The sequence below is a fragment of the Salmo salar genome, chromosome ssa05 (genome assembly GCF_905237065.1).
Source record: "Salmo salar chromosome ssa05, Ssal_v3.1, whole genome shotgun sequence".
Taxonomy (NCBI): Eukaryota; Metazoa; Chordata; class Actinopteri; order Salmoniformes; family Salmonidae; genus Salmo; species Salmo salar.
The window spans coordinates 58,224,574-58,243,193 of record NC_059446.1 but is presented as its reverse complement, the minus strand read 5'-3'; the positions used below and the strand labels follow the sequence as shown (position 1 = coordinate 58,243,193).

The following is an 18,620-nucleotide window of genomic DNA, read 5'->3' as shown; positions in this document are numbered from 1 at the left end:
TTCAGACTGTGGTTTAGTATCTAGCTTGTTGCTGGATGAGGAAGTTTAATGAAGAACCTTTTGTGCACCCCGCAACAGTACTTTCTTTATTGGGACAGAAGACAGTCAGTATCTTTGCCTGTTTCAAGCTAAAAGCTGAAAACGTCACCAAACGTTTGACTAAAAAGTAAAAGAGAAATAAAGAAAAAACATTATACATACTTTAACGATCATTTAAAAAATTACAAAATTGTTACATAAAAAAGGTTGAAAACAGACGCATATAAAATGTACCTGAGATCACAATCAACATTTCCTACAGTCATTAGCAACTTATTAGCATTTCCTACAGTCATTAGCAACACAGAATGTAGCAAAGTGCTCATTGTTTAATTATTATAGGAGTGCCACTTCCCTTTCAAGTATGTTTCTATTCATGGCAATTTATGAAACACTCCAAAGCTGCCATAAAAAAGTGAATTAGATGCTGATACCTTATTAATCAACATTCTATGGGGTACCTTGTTCACGGAGCTTAATAATACTAATACACCTAGCTGCTCAGTGAACTGTGTGCATACTAGTAACTTTACACTGGTGCCACACTGATGCTTACTGATTCATATCTCCCTGGTAGTGCCTTGCATCCTCTACGTCCACATCACACCCGCTAGTCCCTCCCCCGCACATCTCACACTCCAGCGCCGCTGTCCGATAGGCCTTCCACACCGTGGCGTCCCGCAGACACACAGTCCCGCCCCCCCTCTTCTCCTCAGCCTCGTTCCGGTTGATGTCGCCCACACACACCCAGCCAGCAGCTCCATCCACCCCACCCCCGGTGGTACTCACGGCCCACTTTGAGTGGTCGTTGGAGGCCTTGAAGGTGATCCTCCCGCCTGGGGAGATAAGCTGGATGTCCAGGACCTTCCAGCCCTGGGAGCAGTCAGAGGGCAGGATGCCAACGGAGCGGATCCAGAACTGGACTAGGAGGTCTGACTGGAGGGAGGGAGCCACCCAGGAGTGGTACAGATCTAATGGGAGACAGGAGGGGAAATGGGGATATTGTGGTTAAATGTTGGGTCATTCACAACTACAAAATGGCAATGACATGAATAGTCATTCTAACCATGAAACAACACTTCAACAGTTAAAAAAATTACAAACGAATAGTTTCTAAATTGTTCCTTACCATTATTGAATGATCTCCCCTTGGCAAAGCTGATGAACTCGGTTCCACCCAATGAGGTGAGAGACACACTGCGATTGGATGCAGGTTGGGGGTGCGGTAAGTTGCTATAGGCCATCTGCCCTTGGCTGTTGTTACAGACGTCAGCCAGTGCGGGCACCAGAGAGGCCAAGGAAGCAGGGACACCACAGTCATACACATTGGGCTGGTTGATCTGCAACTGCTCTCCTACAATGTAAAACATAATACATGTCAACTGAACACTTCAAATATTTCAATCAACGAATTGTGTAAAAAGTAAAACAAATCATTATGAATTGACTGGTCTGTCTGTCTGTCTGTCTGTCTGTCTGTCTGTCTGTGTGATTCAATAGGCACCAAGCTCCAAGACAAGTACTATCTTAATCTATGACATGACTTATTAGTATGATGACTTTTCAAATTCTTCAAACAGAGTAGCAGACAAATGCCTGTACGTATAAGACCACTCACTGATTGTGGCTAAAATGAGATTGAAAATGTTTTAAGACAAGACAATGCTTTGAGGATGATGGAAGTTGGCCTCCACTGAGAACTCCTATCACAATTTAATGACACTCATCTTAAACTGAACAAAAATATATATGCAACACATGAAGTGTTGGTCCCATGTTTCATGAGCTGAAATAAAAGATCCCAGAAATGTTCCATACGCACAAAATGCTTTTTTCTCTCAAATGTTGTGCACTGTTAGTGAGCGTTTCTCCTTTGCAAAGATAATCCATCCACCTGACAGGTGTGGCATATCAAGAAGCTGATTAAACAGCATGATCATTACACAGGTGCACCTTGTACTGGGGACAATAAAATGCCACTCTAAGATGTGCAGTTTTGTCACACAACACAATGCCACAAATGTCTCAAGTTTTAAGGGAGCGTGCAATAGGCATGCTGACTGCAGGAATATCCACCAGAGCTGTTGCCAGATAATTGAATGTTCATTTCCCTACCATAAGCGGCATCCAACATCATTTTAGAGAATTTGGCACTACGTCCAACCGGCTTCACAACTGCAGACCACATGTATGGCGTTGTGTGGGCGAGCGGTTTGTTGATGTCAACGTTGTGAACAGAGTATCAAATCAAATCAAACTTTATTTGCCACGTGCCGAATACAACAAGTGTAGACTTTACTGTGAAATGCTTACTTACAAGCCCTTAACCAACAGTGCAGTTCAAGAAGAAGAAAATATTTACCAAGTAGACTCAAATAAAAAGTAATAATAAAAAGTAACACAATAAGAATAACAATAACGAGGCTATATACAGGGGCACCGGTACCGAGTCAGTGTGCAGGGTTACAGGCTAGTTGTGGTAATCTGTACATGTAGGTGGAGACGAAGTGACTATGCATAGGTAACATACAAACAGCGAGTAGCAGCAGTGTACAAGGAGGGAGGTGTCAATGTAAATTGTCCTGTGGCGATTTTTATGAATTGTTCAGCAGTCTAATGGCTCGGGGGTAGAAGCTGTTGAGGAGCCTTTTGGTCCTAGACTTGGCGCTCCGGTATCGCTTGCCGTGCGGTAGCAGAGAAACCAGTCTATATCTTGGGTGACTGTGGAGTCTCTGACAATTTTATGGGCTTTCCTCTGACACCGCCTATTATATGGGTCCTGGATGGCAGGAAGCTTGGACCGAGTGATGTACTGGGCCGTTCGCACTACCCTCGGTTGCGCCTTACGCCTTATCCCATGGTGGCGGTGGGGTTATGGTATGGGCAGGCATAAGCTATGGACAACAAACACAATTGCACTTCAACAATGGCAATTTGAATGCACAGAGATACCATGACGAGATCCTGAGGCCCATTGTCATACCATTCATCCACCGCCATCACCTCATGTTTCAGCATGATAATGCACGGCCCCATGTCACAAGGATCTGTAAACTATTCCTGGAAGCTGAAAATGGCCCAGTTCTTCCATGGCCTGCATACTCACCAGACATGTTGTGTTTATATTTCTGTTCAGTACAACTGCACAAGAGACATGAAACTTACAGAGCAAACATCGCACAGTGGGAGGATTATGGTCTCTATAGTTACAGTGCCATAGAGGATAACCCTATCTGTCACTATGGTAACAGCACCATTTGCTAGCCAGGTTGTAGTGGCACTTGCTACAACAATATGCTAAAATGCTAATGACCTAAATTGTTTATGCAAATGTTCTTTTTGGTTCACAATTGTTGTGTCAACATTAATGTGGCTTTATTAACTGTTGCGTAATAATGAGTTAATTGTACATTTTTTGTTCACTGCATGCAGGTTTTTCAGTGATAGGGGCAGCAGTACTTTATCATTAGAGACCCACTATTACTGTGGAGAGTGATTATGACATAGCATTTAGTTTGTAGGGTCAGCAATAATAGTACGGCACCCCTGGGGAAAATTAGGGTTAAGTGCCTTGCTCAAGGGCACGTCGACGGATTTCCCACCTTGTCGGATCGGGTTGTACGCACAGAGAGTCTGTCTCAGCATGAAACCGTCGCATGAAATAGAAACAATTCACAGTTTCATGCATTATAACAGGGTGGATAATCCAAGATCCTTTATCAGAATTCTATGGTAAACCTATAGTATTCCAAATGACTTTTACAGGATTACAGTCTTACCAATGGCCTGAAAGCGTTCCAGTGGGTAGGTCACACAGATGAAGTTCTGTCCGTTCTGTACACCACTACCTGGGTAGGAATATTGCCCTATTTCCTTTACAGGGGGGAAATGAGGGGTGCTGTGGACCAACCAGTAGCCCTGTGTCTTGTCCAATAAGACAACACCTGAGACGGAGAGAGGGAGATAACAGTCACTCATTGAAAACGGAGTCATTTCACAACAGTACTTTCTTGACAGACAAAAACATTAACATACAACAAATGGAGTAGCTGGCCAGATACCTGGGTGCTGAGATTAACATTACAATGTGATGCCTGTATACAGTATACAGCTGAGGTTTATATTGTCCTGACCTTTAGTGTGGCCACCTCGGTTACTAAGGAAACCAAACCCTCTTTCTCCCTCCTCGGGTGGTCTCTGGTCATTGTACAGGATGTATGCAATGTCAGCATTCTGCAAGGGAAAGTACACACACTCATCATCAGAAGATATACACTTCCATGGATATTGTACACTCTAAACTCAGAAACAAGGGTTATAGTGTCAATAGTGTTTGTTCTTTGATAACGTCATATGCTGTATTTATTTATCATGGCTGTCTGGGTGAAAAGAAAACTCCCATTGCACCTTAGTGAAAATTAGACAGTGAAACAAACAACCCACAAAAAGTTATAGTTCCACATTTTTATTTTTGTGTCATTCTGTCTCATTCCACTTTGACCCCAAAAAATTCAGCAGTTGTAAATACTGCTATGTGTTACTGCAAATACAACTGTTAAGGGAAAACACTCAAAAACTATCTTTTGGTATTTTTTTCATTAGTCCACTGTTGATACAGTCCCAAAACGGTTTACCATGTCAGCAGTCAAGTTTCGAGATATTGAACTTCCAAGAAACAAAATGTCACCGGCCATATCATCATGAAAAAAACATTTTGGACCTGTATCAACAGATGGTTTTTGAGTGGATTTTCCCTTTAAGTTTCACAGCTCATTCAAATGTGGTCTGATATTTATACTAGAAGGAACCAGACCTTCCCCTGCTCATACAGCTGGCCCACAGTCCTCCCCAGGGCTCCAGTGCTGTCATTCACCAACACGTTTCCATCCGTCCATCCCTCGCTCCCTTTGTCCATCAGTAGATAACTCTGTCCATCGTTGGGAAATTCACGATCAACATGGGGGAGTTTGTAGAGATAGAACCTGAGAGAGAGCAACCGAGAGAGAGAGAAGGAGAGATAGAGTTTGATTCTCAGTACTTTGTGTTGTTTTAGCATACCTTGCTATGCACACTGTCTGTGACTAAGTAGCTAACAGACCTAAGGGAAGAAGGAGGTCATATCAGTTCAATCTTCAGTCTGCCCAAAGCTGTTTTCTCACCAGTCTACAGCTTCCCCTTGATCATTGTAACAGGAGATAGGTGAGGTGCCTCCCTCTCCTGGTTGAAACAGGATCAGCAGGACAACAAGTGACAACATCTGAAGCAAAAGCAATGAGGTCAAAATAGTTTCGATGTTACAATTATGTTACAATGTTGTTACAAATGTATCAGAAGTAAACTAACAAAAAGTATCCGATTTTTCATTGAGTTGATATCTAATTGATTTGTCAACTGGTTTAGAAAGAATTAGAAAGAAGTATAACCCATGCAAACGAAACTTATATCCCCGTTAAACTCAACTCTGGACCTCGAAGCCAGTTCCACTACGTTTTTTAGTTCCCCTCTAATCAGGGGGGACTGATTCAGACCCAGGTCTGCGCAAATAATGATCAGATAGAACAGAAATCCAACAGGCTCCGGACCTCGTAGGAAAAGAAAGAGTTGAATACACCTGCTATAGACTATACCAAATGTGCCCCACTGTAAGGTTTATTGAAAAGTCTAATTTCTACATCAACACTTATCCTACCTTTGAGTAGATAAGAACTTGACAAGTACGCTGATTCTACAGCTTTTCTGTATCCGCGTGATCTTTGATTGTGGCGAATTATTCCATTTCTAAAGTCGAGACGCATCCTTGTTTTGAAGTATGATGTCACGGGGCGGGCTTACGGTCACGAGTTAATGACAATAGTTTGCATTAGCTACCCTTCTGTTAGCTCTGTTCCAGGGCGCCTTCAAAGCCTAGTGGAGGAACTCGCACTAACGCCCTGGACCATAGGCACCCTTCTGACTTTTACACATGGGAAACAACCGAGGTGAAGACAGTTTGAGGTTGGATATTCGACGGATATTCGCCTGTAGTTTTCCTTACGTCAACCAACACCAGTTAGGGACCGTCAACATAGTGACAAATCAAATTTTTCAAATTTCAATAACTCTTTAACCATTATTCCCAAAACTTTCAAAACTGGTTGTAGCTAACCCGATGGCATAGACACACATTGCACACACTTCTTTTTGTCAATTTACATCTCGCACTATTTAAAATAATTTATTTACATTTTTGAGTTTCAATAGCTCATTGGTCATATGACCTAGGGACTTCAAACAAGGTTCAGAATGTCCACTGACTACCCTTCTGTATTCCACACCCTTTAGTTTGTCCATTTTCATCTCACACGTTTTTACATGAATTTTTCTACATTTAAAATTCAATAGCTCCTTGGTCATGTGACTTAGTGACTTCAAACAAGGTTCAGAATGTCCACTCAGTGGGCCTACACATTGCACATCCTTTAGTTTGATCCATTTTCATCTCACACGTTTTTACATTAATTATTCTACATTTAACATTTCAATAACTCCTTGGTCATGTGACCTAGTGACTTCAAATAAGGTTCAGAATGTCCACTGCCTACCCTTCTATATTGTACACCCTTTAGTTTGTCCATTTTCATCTCACATGATTTTACATGAATTTTTCAACATTTAGAATTTCAATAGCTCCTTGGTCATGTGACCTACTGACCTCAAACAAGGTTCAGAATGTCCACTGACTATACCTTCATATCGCACACTCTGATGTTTGTCTACTTTCATCTCATGCTATTAGACTTAAATCTGTAAGCTTTGTAGGCCTTCATTTTACATGGGTGTTAAAAAAATGATGTTAACAAATGTTCCATCCTCGCAATAACTATCTTTCACATGGACACTGAAAAGATCCGCAAATGGCTGTATGTGGGATGGATCAAGGACAGGACAGGTGTTCAAACAGAGGTGCTTAAAGGAAGGCGCACAGGTAGGCCTCATGAAAAACAATGTTTCATATGCTCTTTTTAATCACAGTAATAGGCAGTGATTTGTCAGTCAGAGTGAGCTTGATAACGTGAAAGAATCCTTTTCATAGCATCACTTTCATATCCTGTACATTAAGACAAATCCTTCTACTTTGAGTATTAGAACGCAGTTTACATAACCTGGTAGACTTGATATTTGAGTGCATTCCACAAGCCACCTGCAGACAACTTACAAAATGCAATATTCCATTTGAGGGTTTGTTTTTCTGATGAAAATAGTTATTCGATACATGGCCTACTATTTCTAACTGGAAAAATTAATTCAAAGTCTTGTTTGAGTAAAATCCTTTTTCCAAAATTGATTTAGGTACATTTTTGTGAAGATGTATGAGGGTTGTGATATGGGTCATTTAATAGTAAAATCATTTAAGGGATCAATACATTTCTATATTGCTTCCCCAGTATCTTCATGAACCATCAGGCCAAGTGTTTTTGGTTGACCCTGCTGGACAGAAAGAGAAGGAGGAATCGGAACACGCTGCATTCAAATTCAGGTCTTAGTTATTCCAATGTACTGGATCTAATTCACATTAGCATTTTACATACATTCATAAGTGTAATAATTTGTTATGACATATTGTGAAAAACTCTCTTGGCTGCTGGCTCTGTCACTTTCAGACATGCGCAGAGCAGACTGAAAGGGGAAGGATAGCTCTTGACTTGAACCACAGGGGTTCTCTGTAAAGAGAGAGTAATCCAAAAGGCACAGACACACCCCTTGACTTTCAATTGGCACCGCTGACCTGTATGTATTCTCTCCTGATTGGCTCTGTGGTGCACAGTCTGGCAGTCTGACTAAAGTGCCAGAGGTATGAGGAGAGACATCCTCCTTTGTATTTATGGGAACAAATATTTCCTAACACTTTGGATCCTATTTTTGGACAGTTAGAAAACACAATGCATCAATGCAAAACATTTTTTATTACTAATTACTGTCCATGAGTAACCTCAACCTTGTGGGTCTGTGGGTGTTTGGGCCAATAAAGTGCCAACTCAATTCTACCAATGACTAGTCTCTCATGCCCCTATGAACGGGGACACAGGGAAATAGTTTTTAATCTAAACCAGCCCTTTTTTACTGGAGTACACTAACCCCTAATTGGGGCTCTTTTCTTGACACACAGTAGCAGTTTACCAGATAAGAAGTAAAGAAGATCTATCTTCAGAGTTTGTACTGTTTGGTGACCTGAACTGGGATGTGCTTAACACCCCGGCCGTCCTACAATCTAAGCTAGATGCCCTCAATCTCACCCAACTGATCATGGAACCTACCAGGTACAACCCCAAATCTGTAAACTCGGGCACCCTCATAGATATCTTCCTGACCAACCTGTCCTCTAAATACACCTCTGCTGTCTTCAACCAGGATCTCAGCGATCACTGCCTCATTGCCTGCATCCGTAATGGGTCTGCGGTCAAACGACCACCCCTCATCACAGTCAAACACTCCCTAAAACACTTCAGCGAGCAGGCCTTTCTAATCGTCCTGGAAAGATATTGACCTCATTCCGTCAGTAGAGGATGCCTGGTTATTTTTTTAAAGTGCTTTCCTCACCATCTTAAATAAGCTTGTCCCATTCAAAAAATGTTGAACCAGGAACAGATATAGCCCTTGGTTCACTCCAGACCTGACTGCCCTTGACCAGCATAAACACATCCTGTGGCATACTGCATTAGCATTGAATAGCCCCCGTGATATGTAACTTTTCAGGGAAGTTAGGAACCAATATACACAGGCAGTTAGGAAAGCAAAGGCTAGCTTTTTCAAACCGAAATTTTCATCCTGTAGCACAAACTCAAAAAAGTTCTGGGACACTATAAAATCCAATGAGAATAAGAGCACCTCCTCCCAGCTGCCCAATGCACTGAGTCTAGGAAACACTGTCACCACCGATAAATCTATGATTATTGAGAATTTAAATAAGCATTTTTCTACGGCTGGCCTTGCTTTCCACCTGACTACCCCTACCCTGGTCAACAGCTCTGCACCCCCCACAGCAACTTGCCCAAGCCTCCCCTATTTCTCCTTCACCCAAATCCAGATAGCTGATGTTCTGAAAGAGCTGCAAAATCTGGATCCCTACAAATCAGCTGGGCTAGACAATCTGGACCCTCTCTTGCAACCCCTATTACTAGCCTGTTCAACCTCTCTTTCGTATCGTCTGAGATCCCCAAAGATTGGAAAGCTGCCGCGGTCATACCCCTCTTCAAAGGGGGAGACACTCTAGACCCAAACTGTTACAGACCTATATCTATCCTACCCTGCCTTTCTAAGGTCTTCGAAAGCCAAGTTAATAAACAGATCACCGACCATTTCGAATCCCACCGTACATTCTCCGCTATGCAATCTGGTTTCCGAGCTGGTCATGGGTGCACCTCAGCCACGCTCAAGGTCCTAAACGATATCATAATCGCCATCGACAAAAGACAATTTCCCCAATTTCGTGGTATCCAATTGGTAGTAGTTACAGTCTTGTCTCATCGCTGCAACTCCCGTACGGACTCGGGAGAGGCGAAGGTCGAGAGCCATGCGTCCTCCAAAACACAACCCAACCAAGCCGCACTGCTTCTTGACACAATGCCCATCCAACCCGGAAGCCAGCCGCACCAATGTGTCGGAGGAAACACCATACACCTGGCGACCGTGTCAGCGTGCACTGCGCCCTGCCCGCCACAGGAGTCGCTATGTTTGAAGTCAGTAGGTCACACGACCAAGGAACTATTGAAATTTTACATTTAGAAAAATTAATGTAAAACCATGTGAGATGAAAATGGACAAACTAAAGGGTGTGCAATGTGTAGTCCCACTCAGTGGACATTCTGAACCTTGTTTGAAGTCAGTAGGTCACATGACCAATGAGCTATTGAAATTTGAATGTAAAAATAGTTTGTACTTTGTTCACGCTCCCTAACTATTTCAACTAGGAAAACAAAATGCTGCTCACATTTCCACATGTTTATTAGCTTTGGAAAGCGAATTAACGCTCAAATCATGAAAATAAGACTTGTGCAATGTTGTGCGCAATTTTTCCAACATCATGACACTTATTTGGTGTCTGTGGCTCAAGTGGTTTGAAAGCTATTGAGGTTTGAAAGTGCGAATATCCGTTGAATATCCAACTTGAAACTGTCTTTACCTCGGTTGGGGACCATCTATTTATTTAAATGGAAGAGCATATATGACCATAAAGCAAGCCGCAAACGTATGATACATACTTATTGGATACATATTTAATGAACAAGTGTGTTTTCCTTGCTGTTGTCAACAATGGTTGAACAGTTTAGGGATGGAGTTGATACATTTCCACTGTCCTGTGGAAAATTAATCCACAGCACATATAGGCTAGCCTAACAGCCCAGTTGTCTAGAAAAGTTAGTTTCTGTTAACAGCACTAGTGCATTGCAATAGTGTAATGTAAAGGCAGATGTCTTTTGTTTGATAAATTAATAATGAATATTGAGTGGTCCAGTAGACAAAGACTTTATCGTAAGCGTTCTCGGGGAACAACTAGAAACACTCTTGATGCAAGTCAAACATTTAACACATAGTTTATTCTCGTGAGGAGCTGTATTCAAATATAACATGGAAACACAAACACTCTCATTCATACTCATTCACTGCTGTGCTGGGCAAAACGAATTCCCTCATATTGCGATAAACACATTTAAAGCACCCCAAAGCTTAGGGGCATTTTGAATATCATCCAAATTATTGTGCAGTCAACATACAAATCTGCCCACTCTGTAAGCTTAATATCAGACAACAAACATTCGAATTAGTCTCTATAGCATTATGCAGCTGAATTGACACCTCTATTATTCACATACAATTTTTTTGTTAAATTACTGATGCAGTCATCGATACAGATGGTACTGTCAGCTCAGACCATAACAGAACAAAATGGTCATGCCTGGTCTAGCCAGGTGAATAAGAAGCAAAAGCCATTGCACTATAGGGCTACACCACATGCTCTGAGCCATTTGAGCCCATCTCTCCAGCATGTGTATCTCTCAGGTTCCCAGAATCCCAGGCAGCTCAGTCCTCTGGTCCTCCATGCGTCCTCCCTGGACACTCAGCAGTAAGGAAAAGAAGTCTTCATCATCCATAGGGCCCGGGGCCGCACTGCGCTGCTCCTCCAGCCTACCCTGGGCCTGAAGTACAGAGACAGACAGAAACACCACATGGCTTGATGCCTATTTTACACTGGACCTGAGGTACGGAGACGAGACATTACACCTACGTAACACCATATGACATGATAAGTTGTTACACCATACAACATAATACCTAATGCCCATGTTACAGCACATGACACACAGGTGTAGGATATTCATTTGACCAGTAAAATAATCCTGCAGCAACAGCATTTGAATGTTTAGTCCATAACGTTGCATGATCGGTGGTTAGGCTATAAACTGGCCAAAATTAAGCTACATGAAAAGGACAATACTGTTAATATAACTGTGTGTTAGTGCGGGTTTTTGTTCATTTATGTAAAATCACGAAGCTCATCTGCATTTTCTGGGGGGCAGGAAAATTCTCAGCAACAACAGAGTGATCAAATGAAGATCCTTCATCTGTAATGACAATGTAGCACTGTAACATGATCTCAACGTAACACCATATTTACATTTACATTTGACATTTTAGTCATTTAGCAGACGCTCTTATCCAGAGCGACTTACAGTAGTGAATGCATACATTTCATACATTTTTTTTCTCCGTACTGTATGACATGATGCCCACATTATATTTTGCTTATGACAAGAACAAAATAACATTTTGTTCAAATTGACTACTGGCAGCTTGGGTGATTACAGTTATTATTATTTTTTATTTAACCTTTTTTTAATTAGACAAGTCATTTGAGAACACATTCTTAATTATCATGATGGCCAGTTACTTACCTGCGACATGAGAATCATATTGTACAAGTCCTCGTTCTGCACTGCAATTGGAGCAGACTTTTTGGGCTTTGTATCTTTTACGCTGCTCCTCTTCTTATTGGCTTTCGGCTTAGGGGGTGGGGTGTCATGTAGTTCCGCCCGCTGGTCGTCAAGCCGACGGCCTTGGGAAGTAGCCAGCAAGTCAAAGAACTCATCTTTCTGCAGCGAGGTCATTGAGGAGAAATGCACTGTTGGGAATGGAAGGGGAGAAAAGAGAGTGGAGACATGCTACATTTAGTGGCCTAGTTCATTTGGTGTCCTAGTTAATCATTCAAGCAATATTATTTCAATATTTCACTAATGTACAGAAGACATCCTAATATCTGTCCCTGCCACAGTTATATGATAGAAGTGCTTCAATGGATGTTGGTACCGTACAGTTATTTACAGCTTTTCCCCTTCATGAGTCAGCGTGTTTATGGGGAAACAAGGGAAGCTAATTGCAACAGCTGTTATGTTTACCACAGTCAGTTAGTTAGTTATCATTACAGGGAGTTGTTTTCACATTCTATCACCTCTGTGGGCTCTGTGGGCTGGACTGTAGGTGTTGGGTTCAGAATGGCACCTTCTCCTCCCTCTGAACGAGCACCGCTGGTCATTGAGTCGTCTTCCTTCTTGCAGAGTAAAAACCAGGTCATACAGAGCGTCTGGGAAGTAAGGGGTTAACCGTTGAGCCTGAGAAAGACAGGTGGCAGGTGGCAGAAAGAGTAGCTATTATCAAGGATTTCAAAATGGGTGGTATCACTACTCATTTCAAACACGCTGGCATTTCCACACCTACAAATTCTGTAACCACAAAATGAACCCCTCATTCTTCCACCACTGGGATGTTGTTTGTTCTTTTTATATATGTGAAAGAAAACCCTTCTACATCAAAAACTAATGCTACATCAAAATGTTTAGACTGGTATTCGGTCACTAACGGAATTATTGTAATTGTGGGCACAAGGGAAATTGCTGTATTTTTTTGTGAAAGCAAATGTTATAAACCTGTTTTTGGGCATGCTCTGGGCTCAGCGTATCTTTGGGCAACTGGTCAAAGGGAAGATGTATATTTGTGCCAACTTGTAATCCTTGTGATGGTTTGTCCGTCTCCAAATCTTGTTCTGCTGTTTTGTATTTTTCTGTTATATCCACCATCACCATCCCCTCTTTCTTGCAATCTATTTTCTGTCTATCCATTACCAATTCATCCATCCCTTTAATGAGCTCAACCCCCTCCTCTGTCCCAGTCTCTCCTTTTTCTTGATTTATTTGGTTATCCTTTTTTCTTTTGTCTCCATCTCCACTTTCAGTGTTGGCTTTTCCAATCTGTCCATGTCTGGCAGTGGCATCCTCTTCCACACTGGAGTCTTCATCGTTGCTCTTGCCTGTTATTGGCTCTGTCCCTCCCTCAACAACTCTCTCAACATCCCCCTCCTTAATAATGACTAGATCCTCCAAGTGCTCCTCTTCAGCTGTTTCAACTTTGACCCCTGGGTATTCCATGACAACATCCATTTACGTCTGTCTCAGTGTAAACCTGCCAAAAATTAGATAAGACAAATATATCAACTGAAGTTCTATTGTACATTATTAGGATTGTGTAACTGGTTGTAAGAAAATGTTTTAGGTAATCTAAAAGAGTTTCTTAAAATGTTAACTTGCAACAACACATGTAGAAGACTTCTAGTGTGACACAGACTGAACGGCCACTGTATCTGTAAGCATAACATAGTATAATCTCAAGAGGGGTGTTTATGAAAAACCAGTACTGGTTTCCTGCTCACTTCTTTAAGGCACTAAATTCCTATCCTGGATTGTACTTGCCTGCCTGCTAATCATTACCTTACCCACCCACGCTCTGAATAAGTCTATCGTACCTGTGTTTTCCTGGAGTTCAGTTTCTGATAAACATCATCTTCTTGTGTCCACACTGATTAGGGATGGCATCACTGATTCACGACAGTTTTCTTCATGAGAACTAATTGCTATCAGTTATGCTTCACATATCACCGTGACGAGCTCTTTCTCGCTCTCTCTTTCTCTGCCTGCCTGTCAGCCCTCTAGTCTCTTCCTGTTCCTCTTACCCCAACCCACCCCTATTTATTTGTCCCCTATCTCTCTGCGTCATTGCATTATGAAATATTACTTTAAAAAGTGAAGTGGTGTGATGTTATAGCCAGTGGTGCGATGTTATCAAATAGCCTTGTTTTTAACAAAGCCAAAACTCATTATTTGAGATGAACATCAGAAAGGGGGAAATTACTATGAAGTTTTGCTCTGCTCATGTTGCATTTTCAGCAGAACAGCATACAGTCAGAAACAGCAACATGTTGAAACAGGCCCACTGTTTTTCTGATAGGGGCTGTGGTTTGACATACTTCCTGTTGACTTGCAGCTAAAGGAGAAGTAGACAAAGTGTGTGAGAGAGAGAGAGAGAGAGGGAGAGAGTCAGATGTGAGATGTTGATTCTTTTTGGTGAAGTGAGAGAACAGAGGGGAGGGTAATTGTTAATTTGTGTGTATTCATATATGACTTGTCTGAACTATTCTGTAGTTCAAAAAGTGTTCTGCTGTTTATCATCCATTGATGTATAAAACTTGATCACTGTGAATTAATTTGTCAAATTTGACAAATCTGTTAATATCATGGAGTGCATGTATTGTCCCGTGTGGTGAGAGTAGGCAACAACACATCTGCCACGCTGACCCTCAAACTCTTTTGACTCATCACATACACAGCTGCTACTGCTTATTATCTGTCCTCTTGCCTAGTCACTTTACCCCTACCTACAGTTGAAGTCGGAAGTTTACATACACCTTAGCCAAATACATTTAAACTCAGTTTTTCACAATTCCTGACATTTAATCCTAGTAAAAATTCCCTGTCTTAGGTCAGTTAGGATCACCAGTTTATTTTAAGAACTTGAAATGTCAGAATAATAGTAGAGAGAATGATTTATTTCAGCTTTTATTTATTTCATCACATTCCCAGTGGGTCAGAAGTTTACATACACTCAATTAGTATTTGGTAGCATTGCCTTTAAATTGTTTAACTTGGGTCAAACGTTTCAGGTAGCCTTCCACAAGCTTCACACAATAAGTTGGGTGAATTTTGGCCCATTCCTCCTGACAGAGCTGGTTTAACTGAGTCAAGTTTGTAGGCCTCCTTGCTCACACACGCTTTTTCAGTTCCGCCTATACATTTTCTATGGGATTGAGGTCAGGGCTTTGTGATGGCCACTCCAATACCTTGACTTTGTTGTCCTTAAGCCATTTTGCCACAACTTTGGAAGTATGCTTGGGGTCATTGTCCATTTGGAAGATCCATTTGCGACCAAGCTTTAACTTCCTGACTGATGTCTTGAGATGTTGCTTCAATATATCCACATCATTTCCCTACCTAATGACATTTATTTTGTGAAGTGCACCAGTCCCTCCTGCAGCAAAGCACCCCACAACATGATGCTGCCACCCCCGTGCTTCACAGTTGGGATGGTGTTCTTCGGCTTGCAAGCCTTCCCCTTTTTCCTCCAAACATAACAATGGTCATTATGGCCAAACAGTTCTATTTTTGTTTCATCAGACCAGAGGATGTTTCTCAAAAAATATGATTTTTGTCCCCATGTGCAGTTGCAAACTGTAGTCTGGATTTTTATGGCAGTTTTGGAGCAGTGGCTTCCTCCTTGCTGAGCGGCCTTTCAGGTTATGTCAATATAGGGCTCATTTTACTGTGGATATAGATACTTTTGTACCTGTTTCCTCCAGCATCTTCACAAGGTCCTTTGCTGTTGTTCTGAGATTGATTTGCAATTTTCGCACCAAAGTACGTTCATCTCTAGGAGACAGAACGTGTCTCCTTCCTGAGGGGTTGTAACGGTTGTTGTCGGTGAAGGAGGACCAATATGCAGCAGGTACGTGAATACTCATCTTTAATTAAAATAAAGGAGTAAAGCATCCACTTAAAAATTCAAACAAAGTAACAACAGCTACAGTTCTGCAGGCTAGAAACGCAGTGCAAAAAACAACCACCCACAACCCCAAAGAAAAACACACACACCTATATAGGACTTCCAATCAAAGGCAACTATACACACCTGGCTTCAATTGGAAGTCCCAATCATCCACCCAACATTTAACCAATACAAACATGCCACGTCCTGACCCCAAAACTAAAACACTAGCTCCATCTGCTGGTCAGGACGTGACAGGGGTATGATGGCTGCGTGGTCCCATGGTGTTTATACTTGCGTACTATTGTTTGTTCAGATGAACGTGGTACCTTCAAGCATTTGGAAATTTCTCCCAAGAATGAACCAGACTTGTGGAGGTCTACAATTTTTTTCTGAGGTCTTGGCTGATTTCTTTTGATTTTCCCATGATGCCAAGCAAAGAGGTAGGTTTGAAGGTAGGCCTTGAAATACATCCACAGGTACACCTCCAATTGACTCAAATGGTGTCAATTAGCCTATCTAAAGCCATGACATAATTTTCTGGAATTTTCCAAGCTGTTTAAAGGCACAGTCAACTTAGTGTATGTAAACTTCTGACCCACTGGAATTGTGATACAGTGAATTATATGTGAAATAATCTGTCTGTAAAGAATTGTTGGAAACGTTACTTGTGTCATGCATAAAGTAGATATCCTAACCGATTTGCCAAAACTATAGTTTGTTTACAAGAAATTTGTGGAGTGGTTGAAAAACGATCTTTAATGACTCCAACCTAAGAGTATTTAAACTTCCGACTTCAACTGTATGTGTAAATATTCCTCAGTTACCTCCTAGTAACCTTTGCATGTCAACTCAACAGGATTCAATTCTCGGGCCGACTCTTTTCTCTGTATACCGTAAATTCCGGACTATAAACTGCAATTTTATTCCCAGGCTTTGAACCTCGCGGCTTAAACAATGACGCGGCTAATGTATGGATTTTTCCCGCTTTCAAATTTTTTTCTTCCAAAAAAACACATTCTGTGACGTGCTCAGTTTTTTGGCGGCATAAAGCTTTCATTAGACCAATGAAATTGCCGAACGGGTTAAGGTCTTAAGGTCAAACAACTTTTTTGTTTACTGTTTAGATTAAATCGAGCGCTCTCAAACTTCCCATCATTCTGATTATGGTAGTCATTTTGTCACCCTCATCATGGCAAAGACACGGAGAAATGCATATGATGCAGCTTTCAAGTTGAAGGCGATTGATCTGGCTGTTGGAAAAGGAAATAGAGCTGCTGCATGGGAGCATGGTCTTAATGAGTCGATGATAAGACGTTGGAAACAGCAGCGTGAGGAATTGACTCAGTGCAAAAAGACAACTTACTACAAATGTTTTATTTTTTGTTACAAGTCGTGTTTCGTTAAAACCTATTTATTTTTGTTACAAGCCGTGTTTCGTTAAAGCCTATTTATTTTTGTTACAAGCCGTGTTTCGTTAAAGCCTGTGTAAAGTTCATTTGTTTCAATGTAGCAGTAGGCACCTGCGGCTTATAGACATGTGCGGCTTATTTATGTTAAAAATAAAAATAAAAATGTAATTCAGTGGGTGCGGCTTATATTCAGGTGCGCTTAATAATAGTCCGGAAATTACGGTATATCAATGATGTCACTCTTGCTGCAGGGGATTCCCTGATCCACTTCTACGCAGACGACACCATTCTGTATACATCTGGCCCTTCTTTGGACACTGTGTTAACAAACCTCCAAACGAGCTTCAATGCCATACAACACTCCTTCCGTGGCCTCCAACTGCTCTTAAACGCTAGTAAAACTAAATGCATGCTTTTCAACCAATCGCTGCCGGCATCCGCCCGTCCGACTAGCATCACTACTCTGGACGCTTTTGACTTAAAATATGTGGACAACTACAAATACCTAGGTGTCTGGCTAGACTGTAAACTCTCCTTCCAGACTCATATTAAACATCTCCAATCCAAAATGAAATCTAGAATCGGCTTCCTATTTCGCAACAAAGCCTCCTTCACTCACGCCGCCAAACATATCCTCGTAAAACTGACTATCCTACCGATCCGGCGATGTCATTTACAAAATAGACTCCAACACTCTACTCAGCAAACTGGATGCAGTCTATCCCAGTGCCATCCGTTTCGTCACCAAAGCCCCATATACCACCCACCACTGCGACCTGTATGCTCTCGTCGGCTGGCCCTCGCTACATATTCGTCGTCAGACTCACAGGCTCCAGGTCATCTATAAGTCTTTGCTAGGTAAAGCTCCGCTTTATCTCAGCTCACTGGTCATGACAACAACACCCACCCGTAGCACGCGCTCCAGCAGGTATATCTCACTGGTCATCCCCAAAGCCAACACCCCCTTTGGCCGGCTTTCCTTCCAGTTCTCTGCTGACAATGACTGGAACGAATTGCAAAAATCGCTGAAGTTGGAGACTTATATCTCCCTCACTAACTTTAAACATCAGCTATCTGAGCAGCTAACTGATCGCTGCAGCTGTACACAGCCCATCTGTAAATAGCCCATCCTATCTACCTACCTCATCCCCATATTGTTTTTATTTACTTTTTTCTCTTTTGCACACCAGTATTTTCTACTTGCACATCATCATCTGCACATCTATCACTCCAATGTTAATTTGCTAAATTGTAATTACTTCGCTA

General features: G+C 41.8%; 2 protein-coding genes across 2 annotated transcripts; both read right to left on the bottom strand.

Annotated features, from left to right (window-relative positions):
• Positions 1–63: 63 nt before the first annotated feature.
• On the bottom strand, positions 64–5,953 carry LOC106605280 (deoxyribonuclease-2-alpha). Its single transcript, XM_014200743.2, has 7 exons — positions 5,729–5,953; positions 5,199–5,296; positions 4,853–5,021; positions 4,173–4,272; positions 3,819–3,983; positions 1,169–1,393; positions 64–1,010 (listed from the first exon to the last, which is right to left on the bottom strand). Exons 2-7 carry the CDS (start codon positions 5,294–5,296, stop codon positions 592–594), a joined length of 1,176 nt encoding a protein of 391 aa, XP_014056218.1. The 5' UTR covers positions 5,729–5,953; the 3' UTR covers positions 64–591.
• A 4,641-nt stretch (positions 5,954–10,594) lies between these two features.
• LOC106605277 (uncharacterized) lies at positions 10,595–14,077 on the bottom strand. Its single transcript, XM_014200738.2, has 5 exons — positions 13,871–14,077; positions 12,999–13,530; positions 12,524–12,683; positions 11,970–12,196; positions 10,595–11,213 (listed from the first exon to the last, which is right to left on the bottom strand). Exons 2-5 carry the CDS (start codon positions 13,506–13,508, stop codon positions 11,073–11,075), a joined length of 1,038 nt encoding a protein of 345 aa, XP_014056213.2. The 5' UTR covers positions 13,509–13,530; positions 13,871–14,077; the 3' UTR covers positions 10,595–11,072.
• Positions 14,078–18,620: the final 4,543 nt, after the last annotated feature.

What these genes read in the sequence shown, in the direction of transcription:
- LOC106605280 (XM_014200743.2), bottom strand. Translation starts at nt 5,296, where the DNA reads ATGTTGTCACTTGTTGTCCTGCTGATCCTGTTTCAACCAGGAGAGGGA. An exon ending in CCGAGGTGGCCACACTAAAG is followed by an intron (nt 3,984 to 4,172) that starts GTCAGGACAATA and finishes TCTCCGTCTCAG; the next exon opens with GTGTTGTCTTATTGGACAAG. An exon ending in GGGGAGATCATTCAATAATG is followed by an intron (nt 1,011 to 1,168) that starts GTAAGGAACAAT and finishes GTCTCCCATTAG; the next exon opens with ATCTGTACCACTCCTGGGTG.
- LOC106605277 (XM_014200738.2), bottom strand. Translation starts at nt 13,508, where the DNA reads ATGGATGTTGTCATGGAATACCCAGGGGTCAAAGTTGAAACAGCTGAA. An exon ending in AGCCCACAGAGCCCACAGAG is followed by an intron (nt 12,197 to 12,523) that starts GTGATAGAATGT and finishes CATTCCCAACAG; the next exon opens with TGCATTTCTCCTCAATGACC. An exon ending in ATATGATTCTCATGTCGCAG is followed by an intron (nt 11,214 to 11,969) that starts GTAAGTAACTGG and finishes TCTGTACTTCAG; the next exon opens with GCCCAGGGTAGGCTGGAGGA.